At 45.7% G+C, this 25,410-nt stretch overlaps 2 protein-coding genes and 1 pseudogene across 2 annotated transcripts; all 3 read right to left on the bottom strand.

Annotated features, from left to right (window-relative positions):
• Positions 1-378: 378 nt before the first annotated feature.
• LOC124655091 (serine carboxypeptidase 1-like) lies at positions 379-2,452 on the bottom strand. Its single transcript, XM_047194054.1, has 6 exons — positions 1,945-2,452; positions 1,597-1,874; positions 1,266-1,514; positions 1,045-1,154; positions 636-744; positions 379-534 (listed from the first exon to the last, which is right to left on the bottom strand). The coding sequence occupies exons 1-6, from the start codon at positions 2,450-2,452 to the stop codon at positions 379-381; spliced, it is 1,410 nt and encodes a 469-aa protein (XP_047050010.1).
• A 17,522-nt stretch (positions 2,453-19,974) lies between these two features.
• On the bottom strand, positions 19,975-22,108 carry LOC124657097 (annotated as a pseudogene).
• Positions 22,109-22,869: 761 nt separating this feature from the next.
• Positions 22,870-24,989, bottom strand: LOC124657096 (serine carboxypeptidase 1-like). The gene is made up of 6 exons (XM_047195709.1): positions 24,476-24,989; positions 24,114-24,391; positions 23,768-24,016; positions 23,555-23,664; positions 23,141-23,249; positions 22,870-23,025 (listed from the first exon to the last, which is right to left on the bottom strand). Exons 1-6 carry the CDS (start codon positions 24,987-24,989, stop codon positions 22,870-22,872), a joined length of 1,416 nt encoding a protein of 471 aa, XP_047051665.1.
• Positions 24,990-25,410: the final 421 nt, after the last annotated feature.

Below are 25,410 nucleotides of genomic sequence, written 5' to 3'. Positions count from 1 at the left end.
TAATTCTTTTTTTTCTGGTGCACATTTAAATTCTTCGCAGTTTTGTTAATGGAATTTAATGGGTATCCCATTGTTTCGCAGAAAACTTGCGGAATGGTAGACCAGGGAGCTTTGGTTTTCGCGATTCTTCTCGTAACAACAAGTTTTCATGAAAAATACGGTGTGACTAAAATTCAAAGATGCTCATTCGGTACAAGCCAGGAATTTTTTTACTTTATTCTTTTCAATGTCAATACCATTGCAATTCTTTTCAGTCACGCATAAGAGCTATTAATTTCAGGACTGTGTGTAATTAAGAAACAAATTATTGTAAGGAAGGGGGGAATCAGTCCAGCGTTCCAATCAGACACATGGTGAGCATGTGAATGCATCCCCAATTTAGTTTGGGGCGTCATCAGGTGGGAGCATGCCCTTGAGGAAAGAGTAGAGAAGAACAAGTGCTCTCTTGGGCTGGAAGGTGGGGACAGTGTGGCCGGCTCCCCTCACCGACGCAAACGTGAAGCCTCCCTTGTACTGCTGGACATAGCCTCCAACCTAGAGCCACCAGCATCCGATTTAATTTTCAAAATATAAAACCATGTCTGAACTTATATTAACTTTACTGCTGTCCGTGTCTGCTTATCCGTTAGTTGTACCTCGCTCTCCGGGGTGTACCAGGGGCGCCATGGTTTGGTGATGGTTAGATTAAGATCCTTGACGGAGAGCCTTGTCGCGGTGATTGAGCATACGGAATCCATGTCACCGCTGAAAAAAATGTGCTCTTTTTAGTTAGAACACCTTAATATCCCACTTTAGTCTGTTCAGTGCTCGACTGCTCCTTAGTGGTGCGTGAAATGAGACATCTATACAGGTACCTGAAGAGCCATACGCTTATCCCACGTTTGATCAGCCTGCTGATGGTTGGCACAACAGAAACTGGGCCAGGGTTATATTCCAACCGCACCTTTACACTGAAAGAGTATTACCGAATACGAGATTATTAATTCGGTTGGCCTGGAAAATGCAGATCAGAAGTAAGCAGAGCATCAGGCAAGTATTACTTACCTGCAACTTGACCAACTCGTGTTGGCCCTGGTGTGCATAGCTTGTTGCACCTTGAGATTGTTCAGGTAAGCCTTGACGTAGTGGGGGGCGCACGGGTCGTAGCCGGCGAGCTGAGAAATAAAAATTGAAGTACTACACGTAGTGTGGCTGATCGAAATTGCAGAAATTAAACACACTTTATATATGAAAGAAGGGGTTCATCAGTTGTGTTATCGTCTTACGTAGCTGCTGGAGTAGAACGTGCTGGTGAGGGGATCCTGGAGGCAGAGCGGGGCATATATGTTGTAGTGGTCGTAGTCACCAAGCCGTGGATTGTTCGCCGCCACGAAGCACTGCCAGTCGTCGGACGGGCTAAAGGTGCAGTTGGTAAGGATGCCGGCCCACGCCTCGTCGGAGATCAACCCATGGGTCCACAGAAACTCCAGGTTCCCCTTCTCGTTCTTGTAATCGTCGAGGTACGGGTTGCCAACCTAGATAAAAAGAAGAAAACCTATGGGTATAGGTTCGTTGCTGCGCAAGGTTCTTCTAAAATATGTGAATGAATCTACTTACGAAAATGCCGCGGAGGTTTATGAAGGTGGTGCCGTGGAGCTCGTTCATGAATTTGATGACGGTGGCGAGCTGAGGGACGTAGTGGCCGCCATAGCTCTCGCCGGCGATGTAGAAGTCACGGCCCTTGTACTCGGGGAACCTCTCGAGCCAGTTGAGCAGGAACACGAATGCGTCCTCGGCCGTCCTCCTGTCGCCCACGTTGTCATTGTTGTTCTTATCGTTGCTCGCGTAGGAGAACCCGACACCGGCCGGTGACTCCAGGAAGATCACGTTAGCCACTGCACATCGAATCAGTTCACTATACGGTGTCCACATATATGCGTATCAGAATGCGGAACTTAGCCTTACAGTTATTCCAGGCGTGCTTATTTCTGCTAAGGGTCTTGCCGTCGGAGTTCACTCGGAACGGGCCGAGCTCCGTCATAGCGCCGTAGCCCAGCGACGAGCATCCTGGTCCACCATTGAGCCAAAGGATGAGCGGCTTGGAGGCCGCCTCGTAGGGAGCTTCGACGAAGTAGTAGAAGAGCTCTCGGAAGTGCTCCTCACTCACCGTGATGTAGCCGGAGTACTGGCCAAAGTTGATGCGCGGTGGCTGGCCGGGCAGCGCCGTGATCTTGTCGGCCGCCTTGGTGCCCGCCGGTGGGATGGGGCATTTCGTTTGCAGGTGGCTGAAGCTGCTGGGGTCGGCCCATGGGTCGTTTTCCTCAGGCCCGCTCGCGCTAGTGGCCCTGACAGTTTGCCTCTTCTTAACCTTGGACTCGATAAACCTCATGAGCTGATCCTCCTGAGAGGCGTCGATTGTTGTGAGTGATGCGCACACCAGGAGTGAGACGAATAAGGTAATGGTGTTCCTCATCTCTCCTTTATCGTGAGGAGGTCTTTTGATAGATTATATTGTTGAGTTGGTATTTATATAGGTCGACGGTTGATGGATGAACAACGGACTGATGCAATCAGCTCGGATCCTCCGAGGTGTCTTTGGTCTTGGATTCCTCGAGAGAGTTTTGAGTTTTCCTGCAAGGCCAAATTAAGGAAATATAGCTGACATCGAAAGCACCCATCTACCTGCTAAAAATAAGGATCCTAATCACGCGCAAAGTAGGTGCTGTCGCAGTTGCCATAGAAATTTGGGTGTGGACCTGCCAATTTGCCACGTGGCATTTTTTATCCAAAAATATTGCCACCAATACACTTGAATCTTACGGTTGGTGATGCATTTGCTTACTAGGATAAAAAAAAATCACATTTGCTCGATTCAATTTTTTAGAAAAAAACAGCAAACTCCGAGCATAGAAATCTTATAGACGCCCATTTTCAAAATATATCATTCAAGCTGCAGTAGGAAAGTTTTGTTTTCAGGTTTGATCTCCTTTTCAGTTATACTAGAATGGTCATCTCATGGTTGTATGTATGCTCTATTTGTGGAATGCAATGAATTCAGAAATATAAGCAGTGAAGCATACGAGAATGTGGAAATTGGATTAATGCAAGCAAGGAGGAAACGCCACCAAAATTACAGTATGTCTTGAGGTAATTTTGTTCTGCGTCTCTTCATGGCTTTGAATATCAGCTTCCGTAACCAGTTTTGCAAGCGATATCTAAGAAGCTGAAGGTACTGATAAATTTTCCTGATTAGCTTGTCGCTCGTATTTTCTTTACAGTGAAATCATACATTTTTATCTTTAGTACTATTCTTTTCGTATGGTAGAAAGCCTTTTACAGTTCCTTGATGGCTTTATTTATATATTTGTTCGCATGTTATCTTTAGTTTAACTAGCAAGGAGGCCCTCGCAAATGAGGGCATCATCTTTATTGGTCTTAGAGTGTTTAGGAAACAATCTCATCGTTTCATGAATGTTCATATTGCAGGCAACATAATAGTGATGTTCTACAACCATGGTGTATACCGCGGTACATAAAATATGTCTTGTGCAGTTATGTTTTTTTTATTTCTTCCAAAATCCTAAACATTATATCTTCATTGTTCCCCTAGACCTCATCATTATTTTGTCCGGAATATATAGATCCATAAATGTATATCATATACTATATGCCCAATTTGAACGTACATACAAATAATTTAACGTGACAGAATGTACATAACTAATGTTTACGTAACATTTTTTAACTTCAAATATTAACCGTTATATCTAAGATTAACGGAACAAATAATTTTAGTAGACGTTGTCTTGTACACACAGAATATTCATTACTTAATTTTGTTAAATCTGGACACATCAAGCCAATCAAATAAGCCAGTAGTTGATATAGTCTCTTATAATAAAAAACAGTTCATAGGGAATCCTTGAGTAATACTGATGTACCAAAACAAACTCTGCCAATTTTGTTCATATCCACTACATGTAATACTTTCATTGCCTAATTTTGTTCATTCTGACCACGTCAAGCCAATCAAATTAGCCAGATCACCAAACAATCCAGCGATTGATAATCTCCGTTAAGAAAATAACAGTCGGTAGGGACTCCTTGAATAATATGGATGTGCTAAAGGAAAACTCTATAATACAAGATTGCATGCCTAGTTGACTACTATGTGCAATAACTACTATATTAGGTGAACAAACTTTTTTTTTCTTAGAATTTTGAGGTCTGTTGTGACTTAACCTGTGTACACTTTTGGTGCTCTCTAAGATTTTTAGAGTGTGGGAAACATCTATGCAGTTCTTTTTCCCTTCGTTCGAGGGGTGGCTGTACCATTTTTACATATAATCAGAGCGGTGAGCCGCTTAACTCTGCATCGTCTCTCGATTCCCCCCTATATCTTCTCTTAGTCATCGGGGCAGCTGACGCTGACCAAGCCGCCGCAGGACATCGGGAGGGAGTTGGGTGGCGGCGCCGTCGGCGGCATGGAGGCGGGGCAGCGAGCAAGCAGCAAAGAGGAGGTGACGCCCATGTCGACCACGGGTCTGGAGGTCACCAGCGGCTATGCGGCGCCTCGGTCTGTACGTATCACGTGGCCGCTCCTTATCCGTCACCATGTCCCCTCTCTCTCCGTGGATCGCCTCCTCCACCCAGCCGTCCCCGTCGCTTCTCGTGCTCCTCCATGGATGGTGGCAAGGATGAGCACGTGCGGGAAACAACACGCCGCCGTGTGGGTCGTTGAGATCGGCGCCTTCACTCTTCATCGTACGACGGTCGCTGCACAAGGCGTATCGACTCACCACCAACTGTGGCAAGAATGAGCACATGCGGGGAAACGGCAGGCCGCCGTGTGGGTGTTTGAAGATCGACGCCGCCTCTCTTCAGCATGCGGCGATGGTGGTCGGAGCTCCGCCATCTTCAGCTCCGGCTCAACTTCGTCGCGCACGGAAGCCATCCAAGTTCTGCCTCCTCCACCCCACCCCTATTCTTCGTGCGCAAATCTTGGAGGGCCGAATTCGTCATCTAGACTACATGTAGGTACGGCCTGATCCCCACCCTCGCACACAAATTTTGGTCTTCCATTTGATCATGATTATGTATCTTAACGCTCTTCTTTTCTTTTTACAGAAATTTGGAGTTAGCAGCCAACGTTGGCTGAAGGCGCAAATTCATTGGCATCCTCTCTCGGTATCCTCCTTTATACAAGAAATGTGTCTTCGCTAGAAGGTTTTGTTAGTTTTACTCATATGCAGTTGCAAAGATTTCGTATCTTTGCTCTCGATTACCCCCACCCACACACACACACACACACACATATCGTTTCTCTGTTCTGGCCTGCTCCTCTCCCTAATAGCCACATCCAGAGCCACCACCGTCGGCTCAGTCATCGGGGAAGCTGACGCTGACCTAGCCGCCGCAGGACATCGGGAGGGAATTGGGTTGCGGCGCCATCGTCGGCATGGAGGCGGGGCAGCAATCAGACATCGAAGAGGAGGTGACGCCCATGTCGACCACGGGTCTGGAGGTCACCAGCGGCGTATCGGTCTGTACGTATCGCGAACGTATCCTTTCATGACACCTTTCTGCCTTTCAAACTGCATCATGTTGTGGAGGAATGTCGGGCCGAGATGCCTGATGTCATCAACGATATGGAGAAGGAGATGGACGCATATATCACAGAATGCGGGCGGGAAGTAAATCTCGAGATCGCATAGTATCACCACGATCTCATCTTGTAGCATCTTGAGCTGCATCACGCCGATCGACTTCCTGGTGATAACGTCGAAAAAGTTGCAAAGGGCAAACAGCGTATCACGAATGTGCTCGTCCATTATCTCTCGGATCGCAACGGGAAGTATATGCGCCATGAGCACGTGACAATCATGAAACTTCAACCCGGTGAACCTCTTCTTTGCTACGTCCAGATATCTGCTTATATTTCCCGAGTAACCGTGAGGAACTTTCACTCCTAGGAGGCACCTGAAAAATTGCTCGAGCTCCTCCGGACTCATTGTGAGGCATGCAGCGGGAAGCACCACCGTGTTCTTCTTAGCCCTTTTACAGAGGCATTGAGTCCCTTCCGTCTGGTCATCATCATCATCGTCGTCGTCGTCATCACTATTGGGGGCTTGAAGATCTTTTCTGATGCCAAGATGTTTCAGATCATATCTTGCTTTCATCCCATCCTTGGACTTTTCCGAGGTGCAAAGAGTGCCAAGCAGGCTCTCGTTAACGTTCTTCATCATGTGCATGACATCGAGGCTGTGGGGCGTTTGGAGGACCTTCCATTACTCCAAGTCCTGGAAAATGGACCTCACTTTCCATACACCGAGCAGCGGCTCTGGCTTCGGTCGCTTCTGTCCCGGCGCTGGGCCCTCCTTCTAATTTTTCAGAAGATCGTCGATTTATGCGCCACTCCTCGGGCGCGGTGCTCGATTGGGCTCATCTTTACCATCAAACAGATCACCGCGTTTTCTCCATGGGTGATCCAAGAGAAGCCACCTTCGCCTCCCATTAGCGAAAGCATGGAAGTGGGCCGTGCATGAATCCCTTTCAGCGTCCACACAACCCTACTCCTCTGTCTCCAGTACTCTTCCTCCAGGCTGTCGAGGGCACTGATATATCCTCCAGGCTATAGCGGAGGGTCCACCCCTCTTCATCCAGCCCAGTCGCATTAGCGGTCAAGTCTAACTATTCAATGCGCTTAATCAGGTCCTCCCGGAAGACCCTTCGTTCCTTGCCTAAGTTGGCGCCCCATCCTTTAAGAAATTGTCTCAGTCCTCGGGCAATGTGTTTCCAAATATGAATACTAGAGCAATCGGGCCCAGTCGTCCCAATGGCTTGCGGAATTTCACCTCGCACCAGCTCCCCAAAGCCTGGTACCCCGAACCACCACGTCTGGAAGAAGCGTGGGGATCGTTTGAGACCCTTCTCCCCATTGTCCAGGATAGGCGGGCAATGGTCCGAACCAATTCTAGTAACCGCCGTGAGGGAGCAAAGAGGAAAATTCAACTCCCACGAGGGGGAGACAAAGACCCTATCTAGCACCGACCTTATAGGTGAGGCTTGGTTGTTAGTCCACGTGAATCGAGCCCCAACTCGGCAAATCTCCCTCAGTGATAAGCTAGCTAGGACGTCATTAAAGCGGTGCACCCTAGGCCAGTTGACCGCCCCATTACTCTTATCCTCCACCCTACGGACGAGGTTGAAATAACCTCCTGCCACAATAGGAAGCTGGCAGTTTGAGACTTCCTGCTCGAGCTCCCACAGGAACTCGGGAGTCGTAGAATGATTCGCCGGGCCATATACCAGCATGAACCTCCACTTGAGGTTATTGTTGCGTTGCAGGATGTCCGCACTAATAAAAAAGGGGGCCTTCACTCATCTCTAAACCCTAGAAGGAGCCCACTCGAGTGCCCCGTCGCAGTAACCCAGTTCGAGTTGAAATGTCCACCGTGTTCAAGCCAGCGCACTTCATGCGCAGACAAGTCATGTTTAATGATTTCTTGCAGTCCGATTATATCTACACGATCCTCCTTGAAAGTATCCTTGAGCTTCGTGTGACGTCCCGGCGCATTCCAGCCGCAGATGTTTTGAATCAAGAACCTCATGCTGCACCTTTTCGTTTGCTCGCCCCTTTCCTGACCGTAAGGCAGGATTTCTTCCGCCTCCTCTTGGCTGCCGGCACGCGGGTGCTAGATGCACGTCCCACCGCATCTCCCCCATCGGCTACCCCAGCTTGTGACCAGGTAAACCCTGATCAGCAACACAACCTTCCTCCCCGGAAGGCGGAGACGCCACCCCATCCCTTGCAAGTGTCGGCCCCCTCCCCGATTAGCTTGTTGCTCATATTTTCTTTACAGTGAAATCATACATTTTCATCTTTAGTACTATTCTTTCCGTATGGAAGAAAACCTATGTCTTCTTCTGTTTCAATATAAAACCTTTTACAGTTCCAGTGCAACAGGACAGAGTTTTGGTAACACCATATTGTGTTACTGTAGGTCCAAAACAATGTAAGACGGCTTTATTTATATATTTGCTCGCCTGCTTTATGCTGTCAGGCGATGCATGCCTTTAGTCTGTCATAACCTTGCATCATGCATACAAGTATCTACTAGCACTCTTGCCACTTCAAATGATAGGTGCATTCCACACATGCTTGATGTACTACGTGAATGGATAAACCTAAATTGAAACTACAAATAGCTGCCGGTACAAACCGATACGCCTCTTCCTCAAAGCGATCAGGAGGCGATCAGATTTGCGCGTCTGCCTCCCGTCGTCGCCGCCGATCTGCCTCAACTTTGTGGCCTTCGGGCCATGGAAGCGGGGTGGATCTCGGCCGCCGTCGGCGGGAGGGCTCTGTTTCTCCGGTTTAAAAGTTAAGGTTTGGTGGCATGGCGCTCAGGTAGTGACGACGGCGTCTTCTCCAATAAACTCTCCCTGGCTTCAGTCCCATCTCGGCGGCAACATCGAGAAGCTTGTGGGAGTAATGTGGTTCTCGAGGACTTCTTCTGGCTTGGGGGGGGGGGGGAGCTTCATCGATAGTTATTCCTTCATCTTCGTCTCTGCGATGGGTGCATTTTTCTTGACCCGTTCGATAACTTCACATCCGCAACCAACAACATCATGCCAACCTAGGAAGGAGCAGCAATGGCGGCGCACCATCGATACAATTTGGATGTTGAAGATGAAGGGCATCTCACGAATTTCATTGTAATTTTCATTTTTGTTGAGATGGTTTGTACTGTTCGGTGTTTCTCTTAATTCTAGAGTTCTTTTCGCAAATAAAAAGAAAATGCAAATAGCTGATATTTCTTTGGCACATGAACTACGAGCTTGATTTTTTCTAAACGAGGGCAAAAGCTTTGCCCTAATCTATTAATTAAGGAGAGTTTTATAAAAGTAAACAAACTTATTACAAGGAATCACTCTTCCGGCATGATGTTGCCCAAATGCTTGGCACCCGCCCCTAACCCACAAACGAGTCTCGTCTTTAATTTTCTCAATAGTAACTTGAGAGGGCGCTTGCTTGTTGCGGAATACCCTCACGTTGCCCTCATTCCAAATTTCCCATGTGACAAGAAGCGTGAGCGAAATAGCCTTTCTACTAGGACTGGTGCCCCCCACCATCATGTTCCACCAATCGTCGATGGAGAGGCCGCGTCGAATGAATGGATGGAATGCCAATCCATCCTTGATAGCAACCCAAATACGAATAGTGTACCGGCACTTGATTAAGAGGTGGTCAATGGTCTTGATGAGCAAGTTCTGCATGCTAGGAAATTGGTGTTTACTTATACTTGGTGTCAAAGACATATTTTTAATCACGCAATATTTGGCTGGTTTGGTAGGGTTGGCGCAAGCTCAAGTTGCTAGAAATGTTTTCTTTAGAGGTATTCCGTCCCCATTTCAAGTACAATTTCACAGTTTAAGTACATGTTCGAAAATCAGTCAAACAAATATTGTTTGCTCATTATGTTTCAATACTATTTAGTGTTGGAGATATGCCCAAGAGGCAATAATAAAAGTGGTTATTATATATCTTTATGTTTATGATAAATGTTTATATACCATGCTATAATTGTATTAACCGAAACATTGATACATGTGTGATATGTAAACAACAAAGAGTCCCTAGTATGCCTCTTAACTAGCTTGTTGATTAATAGATGATTAGTTTCATAATCATGAACAATGGATGTTATTAATAACAAGGTTATATCATTATATGAATGATGTAATGGACATACCAAATTAAGCGTAGCATAAGATAACGTCATTAAGTTATTTGCTATAAGCTTTCGATACATAGTTACCTAGTCCTTTCGACCATGAGATCATGTAAATCACTTATACCGAAAAGGTACTTTGATTACATCAAACGCCACTGCGTAAATGGGTGGTTATAAAGGTGGAATTAAGAATCCGGAAAGTATGAGTTGAGGCATATGGATCAACAGTGGGATTTGTCCATCCCGATGACGGATAGATATACTCTGGGCCCTCTCGGTGGAATGTCGTCTAATGTCTTGCAAGCATATGAATAAGTTCATAAGAGACCACATACCACGGTACGAGTAAAGAGTGCTTGTCAGGAGACGAGGTTGAACAAGGTATAGAGTGATACCGATGATCAAACCTCGGACAAGTAAAATATCGCGTGACAAAGGGAATTGGTATCGTATGTGAATGGTTCATTCGATCACTAAGTCATCGTTGAATATGTGGGAGCCATTATGGATCTCCAGATCCCGCTATTGGTTATTGGTCGGAGAGAGTTCTCACCCATGTCCACATAGTTCACGAACCGTAGGGTGACACACTTAAGGTTTGATGTTGTAATAGTAGAACTTGAATATGGAATAGAGTTCGAAATATTGTTCGGAGTCTCGGATGGGATCCCGGACATCACGAGGAGTTCCGGAATGGTCCGGAGAATAAGATTCATATATAGGAAGTCATATTCCAAGTTTGGAAATGATCCGGTGCATTTATGGAAGGTTCTAGAAGGTTCTAGAAAAGTCCGGAAGAAATCACTTTGGAAGGCGGAGTCCCGAAGGGACTCCACCACCATGGCCGGCCAACCCTAGGGGGTGGAGTCCCAGGTGGACTCCACCTAAGGTGGCCAGCCACCCCCTCCCAAGGAAAGGTGGGAGTCCCACCTCAAGTGGGAATCCCACCTTGGGTAGGTTTCATGTCATATGGAAGGTTTTGGTTTGGGGTCTTATTCGAAGACTTGTAGGCCAACTCTTGGGTGTTACACCTATATAATGAGGAGCAAGGGGAGGGGGCCGGCCACACAAAAAAGCCATTGTGGCCGCACCCCTCATAGTGGCCGGCCACCTCCCCCTCTCCCAAACCCTAGCCGCCCCACCTCCTCCACCTCTCCCGCAACGCTTAGCGAAGCTCCACCGGAGTTCTCCATCGCCACCGCCACCATGCCGTCGTGCTGCCGGATTCAAGGAGGAGCTACTACTTCCGTTGCCCGCTGGAACGGGGAGAAGGACGTCGTCTTCATCAACACCGAACGTGTGACCGAGTACGGAGGTGCTGCCCGATCGTGGCGCCGTGATCAAGATCTTCTACGCGCTTTTGCAAGCGGCAAGTGATCGTCTACCGCAGCAACAAGAGCCTCATCTTGTAGGCTTTGGAAATCTTCAAGGGTGAGTCTCGATCATCTCCTCGTTGCTCCCATCTTCTAGATTGCATCTTGGCTTGGTTTGCGTTCTCGCGGTAGGAAATTTGTTGTTTTCTATGCAACGTATCCCTTCAGTGGTATCAGAGCTAGGTCTATGCATAGATGGTTGCACGAGTAGAACACAGTGGTTTTATGGGCGTTGATGCTTATGTTGTCTTTAGTTTGAGTACTTTGCATCTTTGTGGCATAGTGGGATGAAGCGGCTCGGGCTAACTTTACATGACCGCGTTCATGAGATTTGCTCCACGCTCGACATGCAACTTGTATTGCATAAGTGGCTTTGCGGGTGTCTGTCTCTCCTACTATAGTGAAGATTCAATTTACTCTTCTATTGACAACACTAGTATCACCGTTGTGGTTCATGTTCGTAGGTAGATTAGATCTTACTCGAAAACCCTAAACCACGTAAAATATGCAAACCAAATTAGAGACGTCTAACTTGTTTTTGCAGGGTTTGGTGATGTGATATGGCTATAATGTGATGATGAATATGTATGAGATGATCATTATTGTATTGTGGCAACCGGCAGGAGCCTTATGGTTGTCTTTAAATTTCATGTTGAGTAGTATTTCAAAGAAGTTGTAATAGTTGCTACATGGGAGAACAATCATGAAGACGGCGCCATTGACCTTGACGCTACGCCGACGATGATGGAGATCATGCCCGTTGATGATGGAGATCATGTCCGTGCTTTGGAGATGAAGATCAAAGGCGCAAAGACAAAGGGGCCATATCATATCACATATGAACTGCATGTGATGTTAATCCTTTTATGCATCTTATTTTTCTTAGATCGCGACGGTAGCATTATAAGATGATCCCTCTCACTAAAATATCAAGATAATAAAGTGTTCATCCTTAGTAGCACCGTTGTCAAGACTTGTCGTTTCGAAGCATCTCGTGATGATCGGGTGTGATAGAATCAACAAGTGCATACAACGGGTGCAAGCCAGTTTTTGCACATGCGGATACTAAGGTGGCCTTGACGAGCCTAGCATGTACAGACATGGTCTTGGAACACGCGATACCGAAAGGTAGAGCATGAATCGTATGATTGATATGATGAACACTTTGAGTGTTCGCCATTGAAATTACATCTTGTCTCGTGATGATCGGACTTGATGTAGTGGATTTGATTCGTGTGATCACTAAGACAATGCGAGGGATATTGTTTTGAGTGGGAGTTCACCTAGATTTTTTAATTTTGTTGAATTAAAATTTGAACTCAATTTTTCATAAACATTAGTCTAAACTATTGCAAATATATGTTGTAGATATGGCGTCCTCAATCAATTTTAACCAGTTCCTAGAGAAAGAAAAGCTTAAGAGCAACGGTAGCAACTTCACCGACTGGTTCCGTCATGTGAGGATTTTCCTCAATGGTGGAAGCCTGCAATATGTGCTTGATGCACCGCTAGGTGACCCTCCTGCAGAAACTGAAACCGATGAAGTAAAGAATGTTTACGAGACTCGGAAAACTCGGTACTCTCAAGTTCAGTGTGCCATCCTGTGCAGTCTGGAAGCCGATCTTCAAAAACGTTTTGAGCACCACGATCCTCATGAGTTGGTCAATGAGCTGAAAGCTATCTTTGAAACTCATGCGGCCGTGGAATGCTATGAAGCATCGAAACACTTCTTCAGCTGCATGATGGAAGAAGGCAGCTCCGTTAGTGATCACATGCTCGCCATGACCGGGCATGCGAAGAAACTCAGTGATATAGGAATAGTGATTCCTAACAGACTGGGGATTAATCGTGTCCTTCAATCACTGCCACCTAGTTACAAGAACTTTGTGATGAACTACAATATGCAGAACATGAACAAAGAGTTACTCGAACTCTTCGCCATGCTGAAATCTGCTGAGATTGAGATCAAGAAAGAGCACCAAGTGTTGATGGTCAACAAGACCACCGGTTTCAAGAAACGAGGGCAAGTCTAAGGGAAAATTCAAGAAGGGTGGCAAGAAAGCTGCCACGCCTCCTGTGAAACCTAAGACCGGCCCTAAGCCCGATGCTCGAGTGTTATTACCGCAAGGAGAAGGGACACTAGAAGCGTAATTGCTCCAAGTATTTGGCGGATCCGAAGAGCGGCCTTATCAAGAAGAAGAAAGAAGGTATATCCGATATACATGTTATAGATGTTTATCTTACTCGGTTCTCGTACTAGTACCTGGGTATTTGATACTGGTTCGGTTGCTCATATTTGTAACTCGAAACAGGAACTAAAGAATAAACGAAGACTACTGAAAGATGAAGTGACGATGCGCGTTGGAAATGGATCCAAAGTCGATGTGATCGCTGTCGGCACACTTCCTCTACATCTACCTTCGGGATTAGTTTTAAGCCTCAATAATTGTTATTTTGTACCCGCGTTGAGCATGAACATTATATCTGGATCTTGTTTAATGCAAGACGGTTATTCATTCAAGTCTGAGAATAATGGTTGTTCTATTTTTATGAATAATATCTTTTATGGTCGAGCACCCGAAAAGAATGGCTTATTTACGTTAGATCTCGATAGTAGTGATACACATATACATAACATTGATGCTAAGAGAATTAAAATGAATGATAATTCTACTTATATGTGGCACTTGTCGTCTTGGTCATATTGGAGTGAAACGCATGAAGAAACTCCATACCGATGGATTACTTGAATCACTTGACTTTGAGTCACTTGATAGATGCGAAGCATGTCTAATGGGAAAAATGACTAAGACTCCATTCTCCGGTATTATGGAGCGAGCTACTGACTTATTGGAAATCATACATACCGATGTGTGCGGACCAATGAGTGTAGCATCGCGCGGTGGTTATCGTTATGTTCTAACCTTCACAGATGATCTGAGTAGATATGAGTATATCTATTTCATGAAACATAAATCCGAAACTTTCGAGAACTTTAAGGAATTCCAAAGTGAAGTAGAAAATCAACGTAACAAGAAGATTAAATTTCTACGATCTGATCGTGGAGGTGAATATCTGAGTTATGAGTTTGGCATGCATTTAAATAAATGCGGAATACCTTCACAATTGACACCGCCGGGAACACCTCAACGAAACGGTGTGTCCGAACGTCGTAATCGAACTCTCTTAGATATGGTTCGTTCTATGATGTCTCTTACTGATTTACCTTTATCATTTTGGAGTTATGCATTAGAGACAGCCGCATTCACTTTAAATAGAGCACCATCAAAATCCGTTGAAACGACACCGTATGAATTATGGTTTAATAAGAAACCTAAGCTGTCGTTCCTAAAAGTTTGGGGTTGCGAAGCCTATGTAAAAAAGTTACAACCGGACAAGCTAGAACCCAAAGCGGAGAAATGCATCTTCATAGGATACCCTAAGGAAACTATAGGGTATACTTTCTATCACAAATACGAAGGCAAAATCTTTGTTGCTAAGAACGGAACCTTTCTTGAGAAAGAATTTCTCACTAAAGAAGTGACTGGAAGAAAAGTAGAACTCGATGAGATTGATGAATCTTCACTTGTTAATCAGAGTAGCACAGTACCGGAAGTTGTTCCTGTGCCGCCTACACCGGCAACAGAGGAAGCTAATGATAATGATCATGAAACTTCGAATGAGATAGCTACTGAACCTCGCAGATCGACAAGGGAACATGCCACTCCTGATTGGTATGATCCTTGTATAAATGTCATGATTGTGGACAACAATGATGAAGACCCTGCGACGTATGAAGAAGCGATGATGAGCCCAGATTTCAACAAATGGCAAGAAGCCATGAAATCCGAAATGGGATCCATGTATGATAACAAATTATGGACTTTGGTAGACTTACCTGATAGCCGCAAGACTGTCGAGAATAAATGGATCTTCAAGAGAAAAACAGATGCTGATGGTAATATTACTGTCTATAAAGCTCGACTTGTCGCAAAGGGTTTCCGACAAATTCAAGGTGTCTACGATGAGACTTTCTCACCTGTAGCGAAGCTAAAATCTGTGAGGATTTTGTTAGCAATAGCTGCATTTTTCGATTATGAGATTTGGCAGATGGATGTCAAAACGGCGTTCCTTAATGGAGACATTGAGGAAGAGTTGTATATGGTACAACCCAAAGGTTTTGTCGATCCTAAAAATGTTGACAAAGTATGCAAACTTCAGCGTTCAATTTATGGACTGAAGCAAGCATCGAGAAGTTGGAACCGAAGCTTTGATAAGGTGATCAAAGACTTCGGGTTTATACAGTGTCATGGTGAGGCCTGTATTTACAAGAAAGTGAGTGGGAGCTCTGTAGCATTCCTGATATTATATGTAGATGACATATTACTGATTGGGAATGACATATAACTATTAAGCAGTGTAAAAGGTTATTTGAATAATAGTTTTTCAATGAAAGACCTTGGTGAAGCATCGTATATATTAGGCATCAAGATTTATAGAGATAGATCAAGACGCCTAATAGGGCTATCACAGAGTACATACCTGGACAAGATTCTAAAGAAGTTTAGAATGGACGAAAGTAAGAAAGGATTCTTACCTATGTTACCAGGCAAGGTCTTGAGTAAGACTCAAGGTCCGGCTACGGCGAGAAGAAAGAGAAAGGATGAGTCGGGTCCCCTATGCTTCGGCGAGTAGGCTCTATCATGTATGCCATGCTATGTACTAGACCGGATATAGCACATGCTTGTTAGTTTAACTAGCGAGATATCAAAGTGATCCGGGAATGGAACATCTGGACAGCGGTCAAGAATATCCCGAAGTACTTGAAAAGAACTAAGGATATGTTTCTTTGTTATGGAGGTGACCAAGAGCTCGTTGTAACAAGTTACACCGATGCAAGTTGGAACAACGATCCTGATGACTCTAAGTCACAATGCGGGTACGTGTTTATATTGAATGGTGCTGCGATGAAGCTGGGCAAGCTCGAAGCGAGTGCACGGTGGCGAAGTCTTCAACAGAATCGGAGTACATAGCGGCTTCAGAGGCTTCATCAGAAGCGGTATGGATGAAGAGGTTCATTGTAGAGCTCGGTGTAGTTCCTAGTGCATTGGACCCACTAATCATCTACTGTGACAACATGGGCGCCATCGCCAATGCACAAGAACCAAGGTCACACAAGAGGCTGAAGCATATCAAGCTGCGTTATCATTCGATTCGCGAGTACATCGAAGATGGAGAAGTAAAGATTTGCAAAGTACACACTGATCTGAATGTAGCAGATTCGTTGACTAAAGCTCTCCCTAGGGCAAAGCGTGACCAACACCAGAATGACATGGGTGTTAGGTACCTTACAATGTAATCTAGATTATTGACTCTAGTGCAAGTAGGAGACTGTTGGAGATATGCCCAAGAGGCAATAATAAAAGTGGTTATTATATATCTTTATGTTTATGATAAATTTTTATATACCATGCTATAATTTTATCAACCGAAACATTGATACATGTGTGATATGTAAAAAACAAAGAGTCCCTAGTATGCCTCTTAACTAGCTTGTTGATTAATAGATGATCAGTTTCATAATCATGAACATTGGATGTTATTAATAACAAGGTTATATCATTATATGAATGATGTAATGGATACACCAAATTAAGCGTAGCATAAGATCACGTCATTAAGTTATTTGCTATAAGCTTTCGATACATAGTTACCTAGTCCTTTCGACCATGAGATCATGTAAATCACTTATACCGAAAAGGTACTTTGATTACATCAAACGCCACTGCGTAAATGAGTGGTTATAAAGGTGGGATTAAGTATCCGAAAAGTATGAGTTGAGGCATATGGATCAACAGTGGGATTTGTCCATCCCGATGACGGATAGATATACTCTGGGCCCTCTCGGTGGAATGTCGTCTAATGTCTTGCAAGCATATGAATAAGTTCATAAGAGACCACATACCACGGTACGAGTAAAGAGTACTTGTCAGGAGACGAGGTTGAACAAGGTATAGAGTGAAACCGATGATCAAACCTCGGACAAGTAAAATATCGCGTGACAAAGGGAATTGGTATCGTATGTGAATGGTTCATTCGATCACTAAGTCATCGTTGAATATGTGGGAGCCATTATGGATCTCCGGATCCCGCTATTGGTTATTGGTCGGAGAGAGTTCTCACCCATGTCCACATAGTTCACGAACCGTAGGGTGACACACTTAAGGTTTGATGTTGTAATAGTAGAACTTGAATATGGAATGGAGTTCGAAATATTGTTCGGAGTCTCGGATGGGATCCTGGACATCACGAGGAGTTCCGGAATGGTCCGGAGAATAAGATTCATATATAGGAAGTCATATTCCAAGTTTGGAAATGATCCGGTGCATTTATGGAAGGTTCTAGAAGGTTCTAGAAAAGTCCGGAAGAAATCACTTTGGAAGGCGGAGTCCCGAAGGGACTCCACCACCATGGTCGGCCAACCCTAGGGGGTGGAGTCCCAGGTGGACTCCACCTAAGGTGGCCGGCCACCCCCTCCCAAGGAAAGGTGGGAGTCCCACCTTGGTATGTTTCATGTCATATGGAAGGTTTTGGTTTGGGGTCTTATTCGAAGACTTGTAGACCAACTCTTGGGTGTTCCACCTATATAATGAGGAGCAAGGGGAGGGGGCCGGCCACACAAAAAAGCCATTGTGGCCGCACCCCTCATAGTGGCCGGCCACCTCCCCCTCTCCCAAACCCTAGCCGCCCCACCTCCTCCATCTCTCCCGCAACGCTTAGCGAAGCTCCGCCGGAGTTCTCCATCGCCACCGCCACCACGCCGTCGTGCTGCCGGATTCAAGGAGGAACTACTACTTCCGCTGCCCGCTGGAACGGGGAGAAGGACGTCGTCTTCATCAACACCGAACGTGTGACCGAGTACGGAGGTGCTGCCCGATCGTGGCGCCGTGATCAAGATCTTCTACGCGCTTTTGCAAGCGGCAAGTGATCGTCTACCGCAGCAACAAGAGCCTCATCTTGTAGGTTTTGGAAATCTTCAAGGGTGAGTCTCGATCATCTCCTCGTTGCTCCCATCTTCTAGATTGCATCTTGGCTTGGTTTGCGTTCTCGCGGTAGAATTTTTTTTGTTTTCTATGCAACGTATCCCTTCATTTAGTACCGCTTATAATTTTTTTTTGCAAAGTACAAACAAAACTATTTCACAGTTTTATCTGAATTCCAGGCGGGATGGTATGGAAGGCGACCAGATGGATTGATTTCTTATTTAAGCAGGACTTTCTACATTTTGTTCAACTACTCATGCAACACCTTTTCTTAGTAGAGGTACTTCTGACGGTCGAGTTTTTTCAATTTTCTTGAAGAATTGGCATCCATCTAAAATGCTTATTGCAACATTATATATATGTACACGCTAAAATGTACTGACCTACTATTTTAATCTAATCATTTGCTTGTTAAATATCTCTTCTATATGTGGGGTGGTAAGCTGCTCTTTATTCAAGAGACGTCAGGCAAGTCGGATTGACTATGTAACATGGACGATTTGTCAGATTTTTCCTGGTGACTATGTTCTCCTTGTGCTTAGGGTAGGAAGTACTTTAGGGCTGCAAATACTTTAGAAGGGCAGAGATACTTTGGATACACTCAGTTGAAGGTTAAGCAAGGATTTCATTCTACTAGCTTAGGTTTGTAGAGTTGTCGATAGAAAGTCATCCTTTCTAGGATTGTGTTTTTGTTGACTTTTCAGAACAAAACTTGTAATCTTTAGGTCGTGTATGGTACATGATTTGTATTTTCAAATTGAAGTATGTAAACTTGAATATGTATGTGATGTATTCATAATACATGATGTTTGAAGATTATTTGGTTGTGAATTGAATATATGATGTGCAAATTGAATTTTATTTAAATTCTTACAATTTCTATTAATAAATTATTTTTATTAAAAATCATTGTTTGGACCCACATGATATAATGCCATGTATCAACCTTGTGGACCCACTCGACAACATCCATGTCACTACCATCTGGATGTACCCACTCGACAGCATCCACGTCATTAGCGTTGGACCCACGTTACACATCAGTGTCATGGGCCCCCATGTATGAAGCCACATCAACATCTCTTGACCAATCTTGAGCTTCCATTGAATCTAACAATGACAATTTCTCAAATATACCATGATAATATTGGGCTGTCACCTATTATCACAATTGTTGATAATCTCTAAATTGTCACCGAATATGTGACCTTTGATGACAAAACTTTGCCTACTATCATTAGGTATTTTCTATGATAGATATTCAGTGAAAAAGCTAATGACAACACAAATTTATCAGCAGCCTATTTTCGGTGGCAAAAACAGTACATTCAACCACGAAAGTCCTTCATCACAAAATCCATTTTCTGGTGTACTGAACGACAATAGTTGTATCCTAAACAAGTTACTATCCCCTTCTCTCTCTCTCTTCACTAATTACCATTCCATATCAACGTTTTGCTTAGTTGGCATGCTTTAGATACAACACACGGTGGAGCATTGGGGGTGCCCTTAGTGTCCACAAAAGCAGAGTTGTTGAAAATAGAGAGCTTTGTTTTGTTTTATTACTGCTCCACAAGGTTTTAGGAAAAATAGGGTATGATTAAAACCGAAGATGCTCATCATGCACAAGCCAGGACGTGGTTCTCACTTTATTTTTTAAAAATGTGAGAGACATTACAAATCTTTTTAGCACATAAGTGCTAAACCATATGATTATTGGTTGAATATGTGTTACACATACTTTCAAATTAAACTGTTTGTAATTAAGAAACAATTTATTGTAAGGAAGGAGGAACACCATTCCAATCAGACACATCTTGAACATGTGAATGCATTTCCAATTTAGTTTGGGATGTCATCAGGTGGGAGCATGCCCTTGAGGAAGGAGTAGAGCAGAACAAGCGCTCTCTTTGGCTGGAAAGTGGGCACCGTATGGCCAGCTCCCCTAACAGATGCAAACGTGAACATAGCCTCCAACCTGCATCCACAGTATTCCATTTAATTTCCGAAATCTTATATCTGAATTCAAATTTAGCTCTGACTGCTAGCCAGGCTTATGCTTGCACATAATTACCTCGGTGTCTGGTGTGTACCATGGGCGCCATGGGGTAGTGATGGGTAGGTTAAGATCGTGAACAGAGAACCTGGTCGCACTGATTGAGCATATGGAATCCATGTCGCCGCTGAGATAGGTAAAATTGCGTTGTCGCTAGTTAGAAACCTTGATCCTACTTTACTTTGTTCAGTGCTATGCATGGTTGACGGCTCGTTAATAAAGGTGCGTGGAATGAGAGTGGCATTTGTAAAGGTACCTGAAGATCCATACACTTAGCCCACGTTTGATCAGCCTGCTAATGGTTGGCACCACGGAAACTGGCCCAGGGTTATACTCCAACCCCACGTCTTCGCTGAAAGAATTGAAGGAGTATACTGAATACGAGATATTCGGGGGACACTGCAAGCGTTGATCAGGCAGGTACTACGCTACTAGTACTTACCTGCAACTTGACCAACTCGTGTTGGCCCGGGTATGCATAGCTTCTTGCACAACGAGATTGTTCATGTAAGCCTCGACGTAGTGATCGGCGCACGGGTCGTAGCCGGCAAGCTGGCACAACAAAAATTGCAGTTCTGCACTAAGTGTGGCTGACCGTAATTTTTTTTTAAAAAACACACGCTTATATCTGAAGAGAGGGTTGATAAGTTGTGTTATCGTCTTACGTAGCTGCTGGAGTAGAAAGTGCCGGTGAGCGGCTCCTGGAGGCAGAGCGGGGCATATATGTTGTAGTGGTCGAAGTGACCCTTCTGGGGCTTTAGGGCAGCCACGGTGCACTGCCAGTCGTCAGACGGGCTGAAGGTGCAGTTGGCGAGAATACCGGCCCACCCCTCATCGGAGATCACTCCGTGGCTCCACAAAAACTCCAGCTCCCCCTTAATGTTCTTGTAGTCGTCGAGGTACGGGTTGCCAACCTAGATAACCAAACGAAATTAAACACATATATGGGTACCGGGTACGTTAGGTTGCTGTAAAAGATTGCACCGTCTAGTAACATGTCTAAAGCTACTCACAAAGATGCCACGGAGGTTTATGAGGGTGCTTCCGTGGAGTTGGTTCATGAATTCAATGACAATGGCGACTTGCGGGACGTAGTGGCCACCGTAGCTCGATGTAGAAATCACGGCCCTTGTACTCGGGGAACCCCTCCAGCCAGTTGAGCAGGAAGACGAAAGTGTCCTCAGCCGTCCTCCTATCGCCCACGTTGTCGTTGTTGTTGGTGTCATTGGCTGCATCGGAGAACCCCACACCCGCCGGCGACTCAAGGAAGATCACGTTAGCCACTGCACATCGTATCAGTTTAGTCTGAAGTGCACATCACTTTATTGCACAGGCCCAGGGTTTTAACCTCCTTTTCGAAGAAGATCTATGACACGTCAGTGAATCTTCGCTTGTAAATTAGGTATCACTTACAGTTGTTCCAGGCGTGCTTGTTTCTTCTGAGTGTCTTCCCGTCAGGGTTCACACGGAACGGGCCAAGCTCTTGAAATGCGCCGTAGCCCAGTGACGAGCATCCAGGCCCGCCGTTGAGCCAAAGGATAAGCGGCTTGGAGGCCGCCTCATAGGGGGCTTCCACGAAATAGTAGAAGAGCTCGCAAAGTGCACCTCACTCACCGTGACATAGCCGGAGTACTGGTTGAAGTTAACGCGCGGCAGCTGTCCGGGCAGCGCCGTAATCTTGTCTGCTTCCTTTGTGCCCGTTGGCGGGATCGGGCATTTCGAGGGTAGGTGGCTGAAGCTGCTGGGGTCGGCCCATGGGTCGTTTTCCGCAGGTCCGCTTGCGCTAGTCACCCTGACAGTGTGCCACTTCTTGGCCTTGGATTGGATGAACCTCGTGAGCTGATCCTCCTAGGAGCCATCGACTGTGAGTGACACGCCCACCAGGAGGAGTGAGAGGAACAAGGTATGGGTTTTCCTCATCTTTTGTCTTGCTCGTGAAGTCTTGTGATAGATTCATTATGGTTGAGGTGTATATATAGGGTTGCCCAGTTTGGATTCCCCGGATAGACTTTTGATTTTACATGCATGGCCAAATTATAAAATCACTATCCAACGATCTTACATTGAAAGGAGCGGTCGGTAAAAGCAACCAGCGGAATCCATTTTTACCAGCTGGCTTGCTGCCATTTTACTTCGATTAATGCCAAGCTTTTGAAAAAAAAAAACTATTTTTACATCGATACACCAATGTACGCTACCGTTTAGTGTAGTTCAATCGTAAAAAAGATAGATGGGACGTGAGCCTCAGTTAATGCCAAGCTTAAGAAGGATGGCGTGGAGGACATCTCCGATTTTAGGCATAGTGTTATCCACGACATTGCAAAAATTGTTGCCAAACGCTTTCCCTTTGGCTTGCACCCCATGTCGATAACCTTGTGTCTAAGACCCAAAGTGCTTTTATGAAGAAAAAACATTCCAACTTTCAGGTGGGAGCATGCCCTTGAGGAAGGAGTAGAGAAAAACAAGGGCTCTCTTGGGCACAAGATAGAAATTTCTACTCACTGTATTATTTATTTCAAATGTCAACACCATTACAACTTTTTTAGCACACAAGGGCTAAACCGTATGATTTATGACTTGAATTTATTCTGTAATTAAGAAACAAGTTATTGCAAGGGGAGGAGGGAATCAGTCCACGATTCCAATCAGACACATGGTGAACATGTGCATGCATCCTCAGATTAGTGTGGGACGTCATCAGGTGGGAGCATGCCCTTGAGGAAGGAGTAGAGAAGAACAAGGGCTCTCTTGGGCTGGTAAGTGGGGACTCTATGGCCAGCTCCCCTCACCGATGCAAACGTGAAGCCTCCCTCATACTGCTGGACATAGCCTCCAACCTACAACCACGAGTACCCAGTTTAATTTTCAAAATCTAAAATCACGTCTGAACTGAAATCAGCTCTTGCAGTCTTACTACTGTCTCTGCACTCTGATGTACATCCATTAACTTACCTCGCTATCCGGGGTGTACCAAGGTCGCCAGGGTTTGGTTATGGGTAGGTTAAGATCCTTGACGGAGTACCTCGTCGCGGTGATCGAGCATATGGAATCCATGTCACCGCTGAAGAGGAGGTGCTCTTTCTAGTTAGAAATGTTAATCCTACTTTGATCTACTCAACTGGTTCATGTGCGTGGAATGAGAGTGACATCTACACAGGTACCTGAAGAGCCATACGCTTAGCCCACGTTTGATCAGCCTGCTGATGGTTGGTACCACGGAAACCGGGCCAGGGTTATATTCCAATCCCACGTCTTCACTGAAAGAGATAAAGGAGTATACGGAATAAGAGATTTTTTTAGGGGGTACTTGAAAGGCTGATCAGAATTCAGAAGCAGCAGAGCATCAGCAAGGTACTACTTAATTACCTGCAACCTGACCAACTCGTGTTGGCCCGGGTGTGCAGAGCTTCTTGCACCTTGGGAATGTTCATGTAAGCCTCGACGTAATGGTCGGCGCACGGGTCGTAGCCGGCCAGCTGACAAAATAAGAATTGTAATACTAGATGTGGCTGATCGAAACTGCAGAAGAAGAAAGGCTATGTCTGAAAAGAGGGTTGGTCAGTTGTATTATGGTCTTACGTAGCTGCTGGAGTAGAAAGTGCCGGTGAGCGGCTCCTGGAGGCAGAGCGGGGCATATATGTTGTAGTGGTCGAAGTGGCCTTTCTGGGGCTTGAGCGCCGCCACGGTGCACGGCCAATCGTCGGACGGGCTAAAGGTGCAGTTAGCAAGGATACCGGCCCACCCCTCGTCAGAGATCACCCCGTGGCTCCACAGGAACTCGAGTTCCCCCTTCTCGTTCTTGTAATCGTCAAGGTACGGGTTGCCGACCTAGGTAATACAAGGAAACATATATTACCGACCTAGGTAATACAAGGAAACATAGACCGTCAGGGCGATAACATATGTGAAGCTAGTAGCTACTCACGAAGATGCCACGGAGGTTTATGAGGGTGCTTCCGTGGAGCTCGTTCATGAACTCGATCACGGTGGCAAGCTGCGGGACGTAGTGCCCGCTGTAGCTCTCACCAGCGATGTAGAAGTCACGGCCCTTGTACTCAGGGAACCTCTCTAGCCAGTTGAGCAGGAAGACGAACGTGTCCTCGGCGGTCCTCCTGTCACCCACGTTGTCGTTGTTGTTGGTGTCGTTGCTCGCGTAGGAGAATCCTACGCCGGCCGGAGACTCCAGGAAGATCACATTAGCCACTGCACATCATCGTATGCAGTCAGTTCCGTGTGCATGGATGACCGATCAGTGTGCCTATAGCTCAGAAGTTAGCTTTCACTTACGGTTGTTCCAGGCGTGCTTGTTCCTGCTCAGGGTCTTGCCGTCGGGGTTCACACGGAACGGGCCGAGCTCCGTCATGGCGCCGTAGCCCAGCGAAGAGCACCCTGGCCCGCCGTTGAGCCAGAGGATGAGAGGCTTGGTGGCCGGCTCATAGGGGGCCTCGACGAAGTAGTAGAAGAGCTCGCGGAAATGCAGCTCGCTGACCGTGACATAGCCAGAGTACTGGTCGAAGTTAACGCGTGGTGGCTGTCCGGGCAGCGCCGTGATCTTGTCTGCTTCCTTTGTGCCCGCCGGCGGGATCGGGCACTTCGAGGGTAGGTGGCTGAAGCTGCTGGGGTCGGCCCATGGGTCGTTTTCCTCGGTCCCGCTTACGCTAGTTGCCCGGACACTGACAGTGTGTCTCTTCTTGGCCTTGGACTGGATGAACCTTGTGAGCTGATCCTCCTGGGAGCCATCGGCTGTGAGTGACGCGCCCAGCAGGAGGAGTGAGAGGAACAATGTAAGTGTTTTCCTCATCTTTGCTTGCTCGGGAGGTCTTGTGTTAGATTCCCCATTGTTGACGTGTATATATAGGATTGCTCAGTTTGGATTCCCCGGAGAGGTTTTTGATTTTACCGGCATGACCATTTATAAAATCTCACTCCCTACGATCTTACATTGAAAGGAGCGGTCGGTAAAAGCAACCAGCGGAAACCAATTTGACCCGCTGGCTTGCTGCCACTTTACTTCGATTAATGCTAAGCATATTAAAAAACTACTGCACTCTAATGTGTTGAATATAAATATATTTTCTAGCTTATTTCAATTACTCCCTCCCTCATATTACGTAGCTCTGCCGCTACTCCTCAAGCTTTGCCGCGGTGACGCTGCTCTCTGGCGTGGACGTTCTCCCGCCACCTTGCACACTGCGGTTGATGCCTGGCAGGTTTGTCTCAGG

Source organism: Lolium rigidum, chromosome 5 (genome assembly GCF_022539505.1).
Source record: "Lolium rigidum isolate FL_2022 chromosome 5, APGP_CSIRO_Lrig_0.1, whole genome shotgun sequence".
Lineage (NCBI taxonomy): Eukaryota > Viridiplantae > Streptophyta > Magnoliopsida > Poales > Poaceae > Lolium > Lolium rigidum.
This window is presented reverse-complemented; position numbering and strand designations above follow the sequence as displayed.

Bases quoted from the DNA above. Each gene is read 5' to 3' on its own strand.
- LOC124655091 (XM_047194054.1), bottom strand. From the start codon at position 2,452: ATGAGGAACACCATTACCTTATTCGTCTCACTCCTGGTGTGCGCATCA. The intron at 1,515-1,596 runs GTAAGTAGATTC...CTTTTTATCTAG, and splicing joins TAAACCTCCGCGGCATTTTC to GTTGGCAACCCGTACCTCGA. The intron at 535-635 runs GTACAACTAACG...TGGTGGCTCTAG, and splicing joins GGTACACCCCGGAGAGCGAG to GTTGGAGGCTATGTCCAGCA.
- LOC124657096 (XM_047195709.1), bottom strand. From the start codon at position 24,989: ATGAGGAAAACACTTACATTGTTCCTCTCACTCCTCCTGCTGGGCGCG. The intron at 23,250-23,554 runs GTAATTAAGTAG...CCTCCTCTTCAG, and splicing joins ACGAGTTGGTCAGGTTGCAG to CGGTGACATGGATTCCATAT. The intron at 23,026-23,140 runs GTAAGTTAATGG...TCGTGGTTGTAG, and splicing joins GGTACACCCCGGATAGCGAG to GTTGGAGGCTATGTCCAGCA.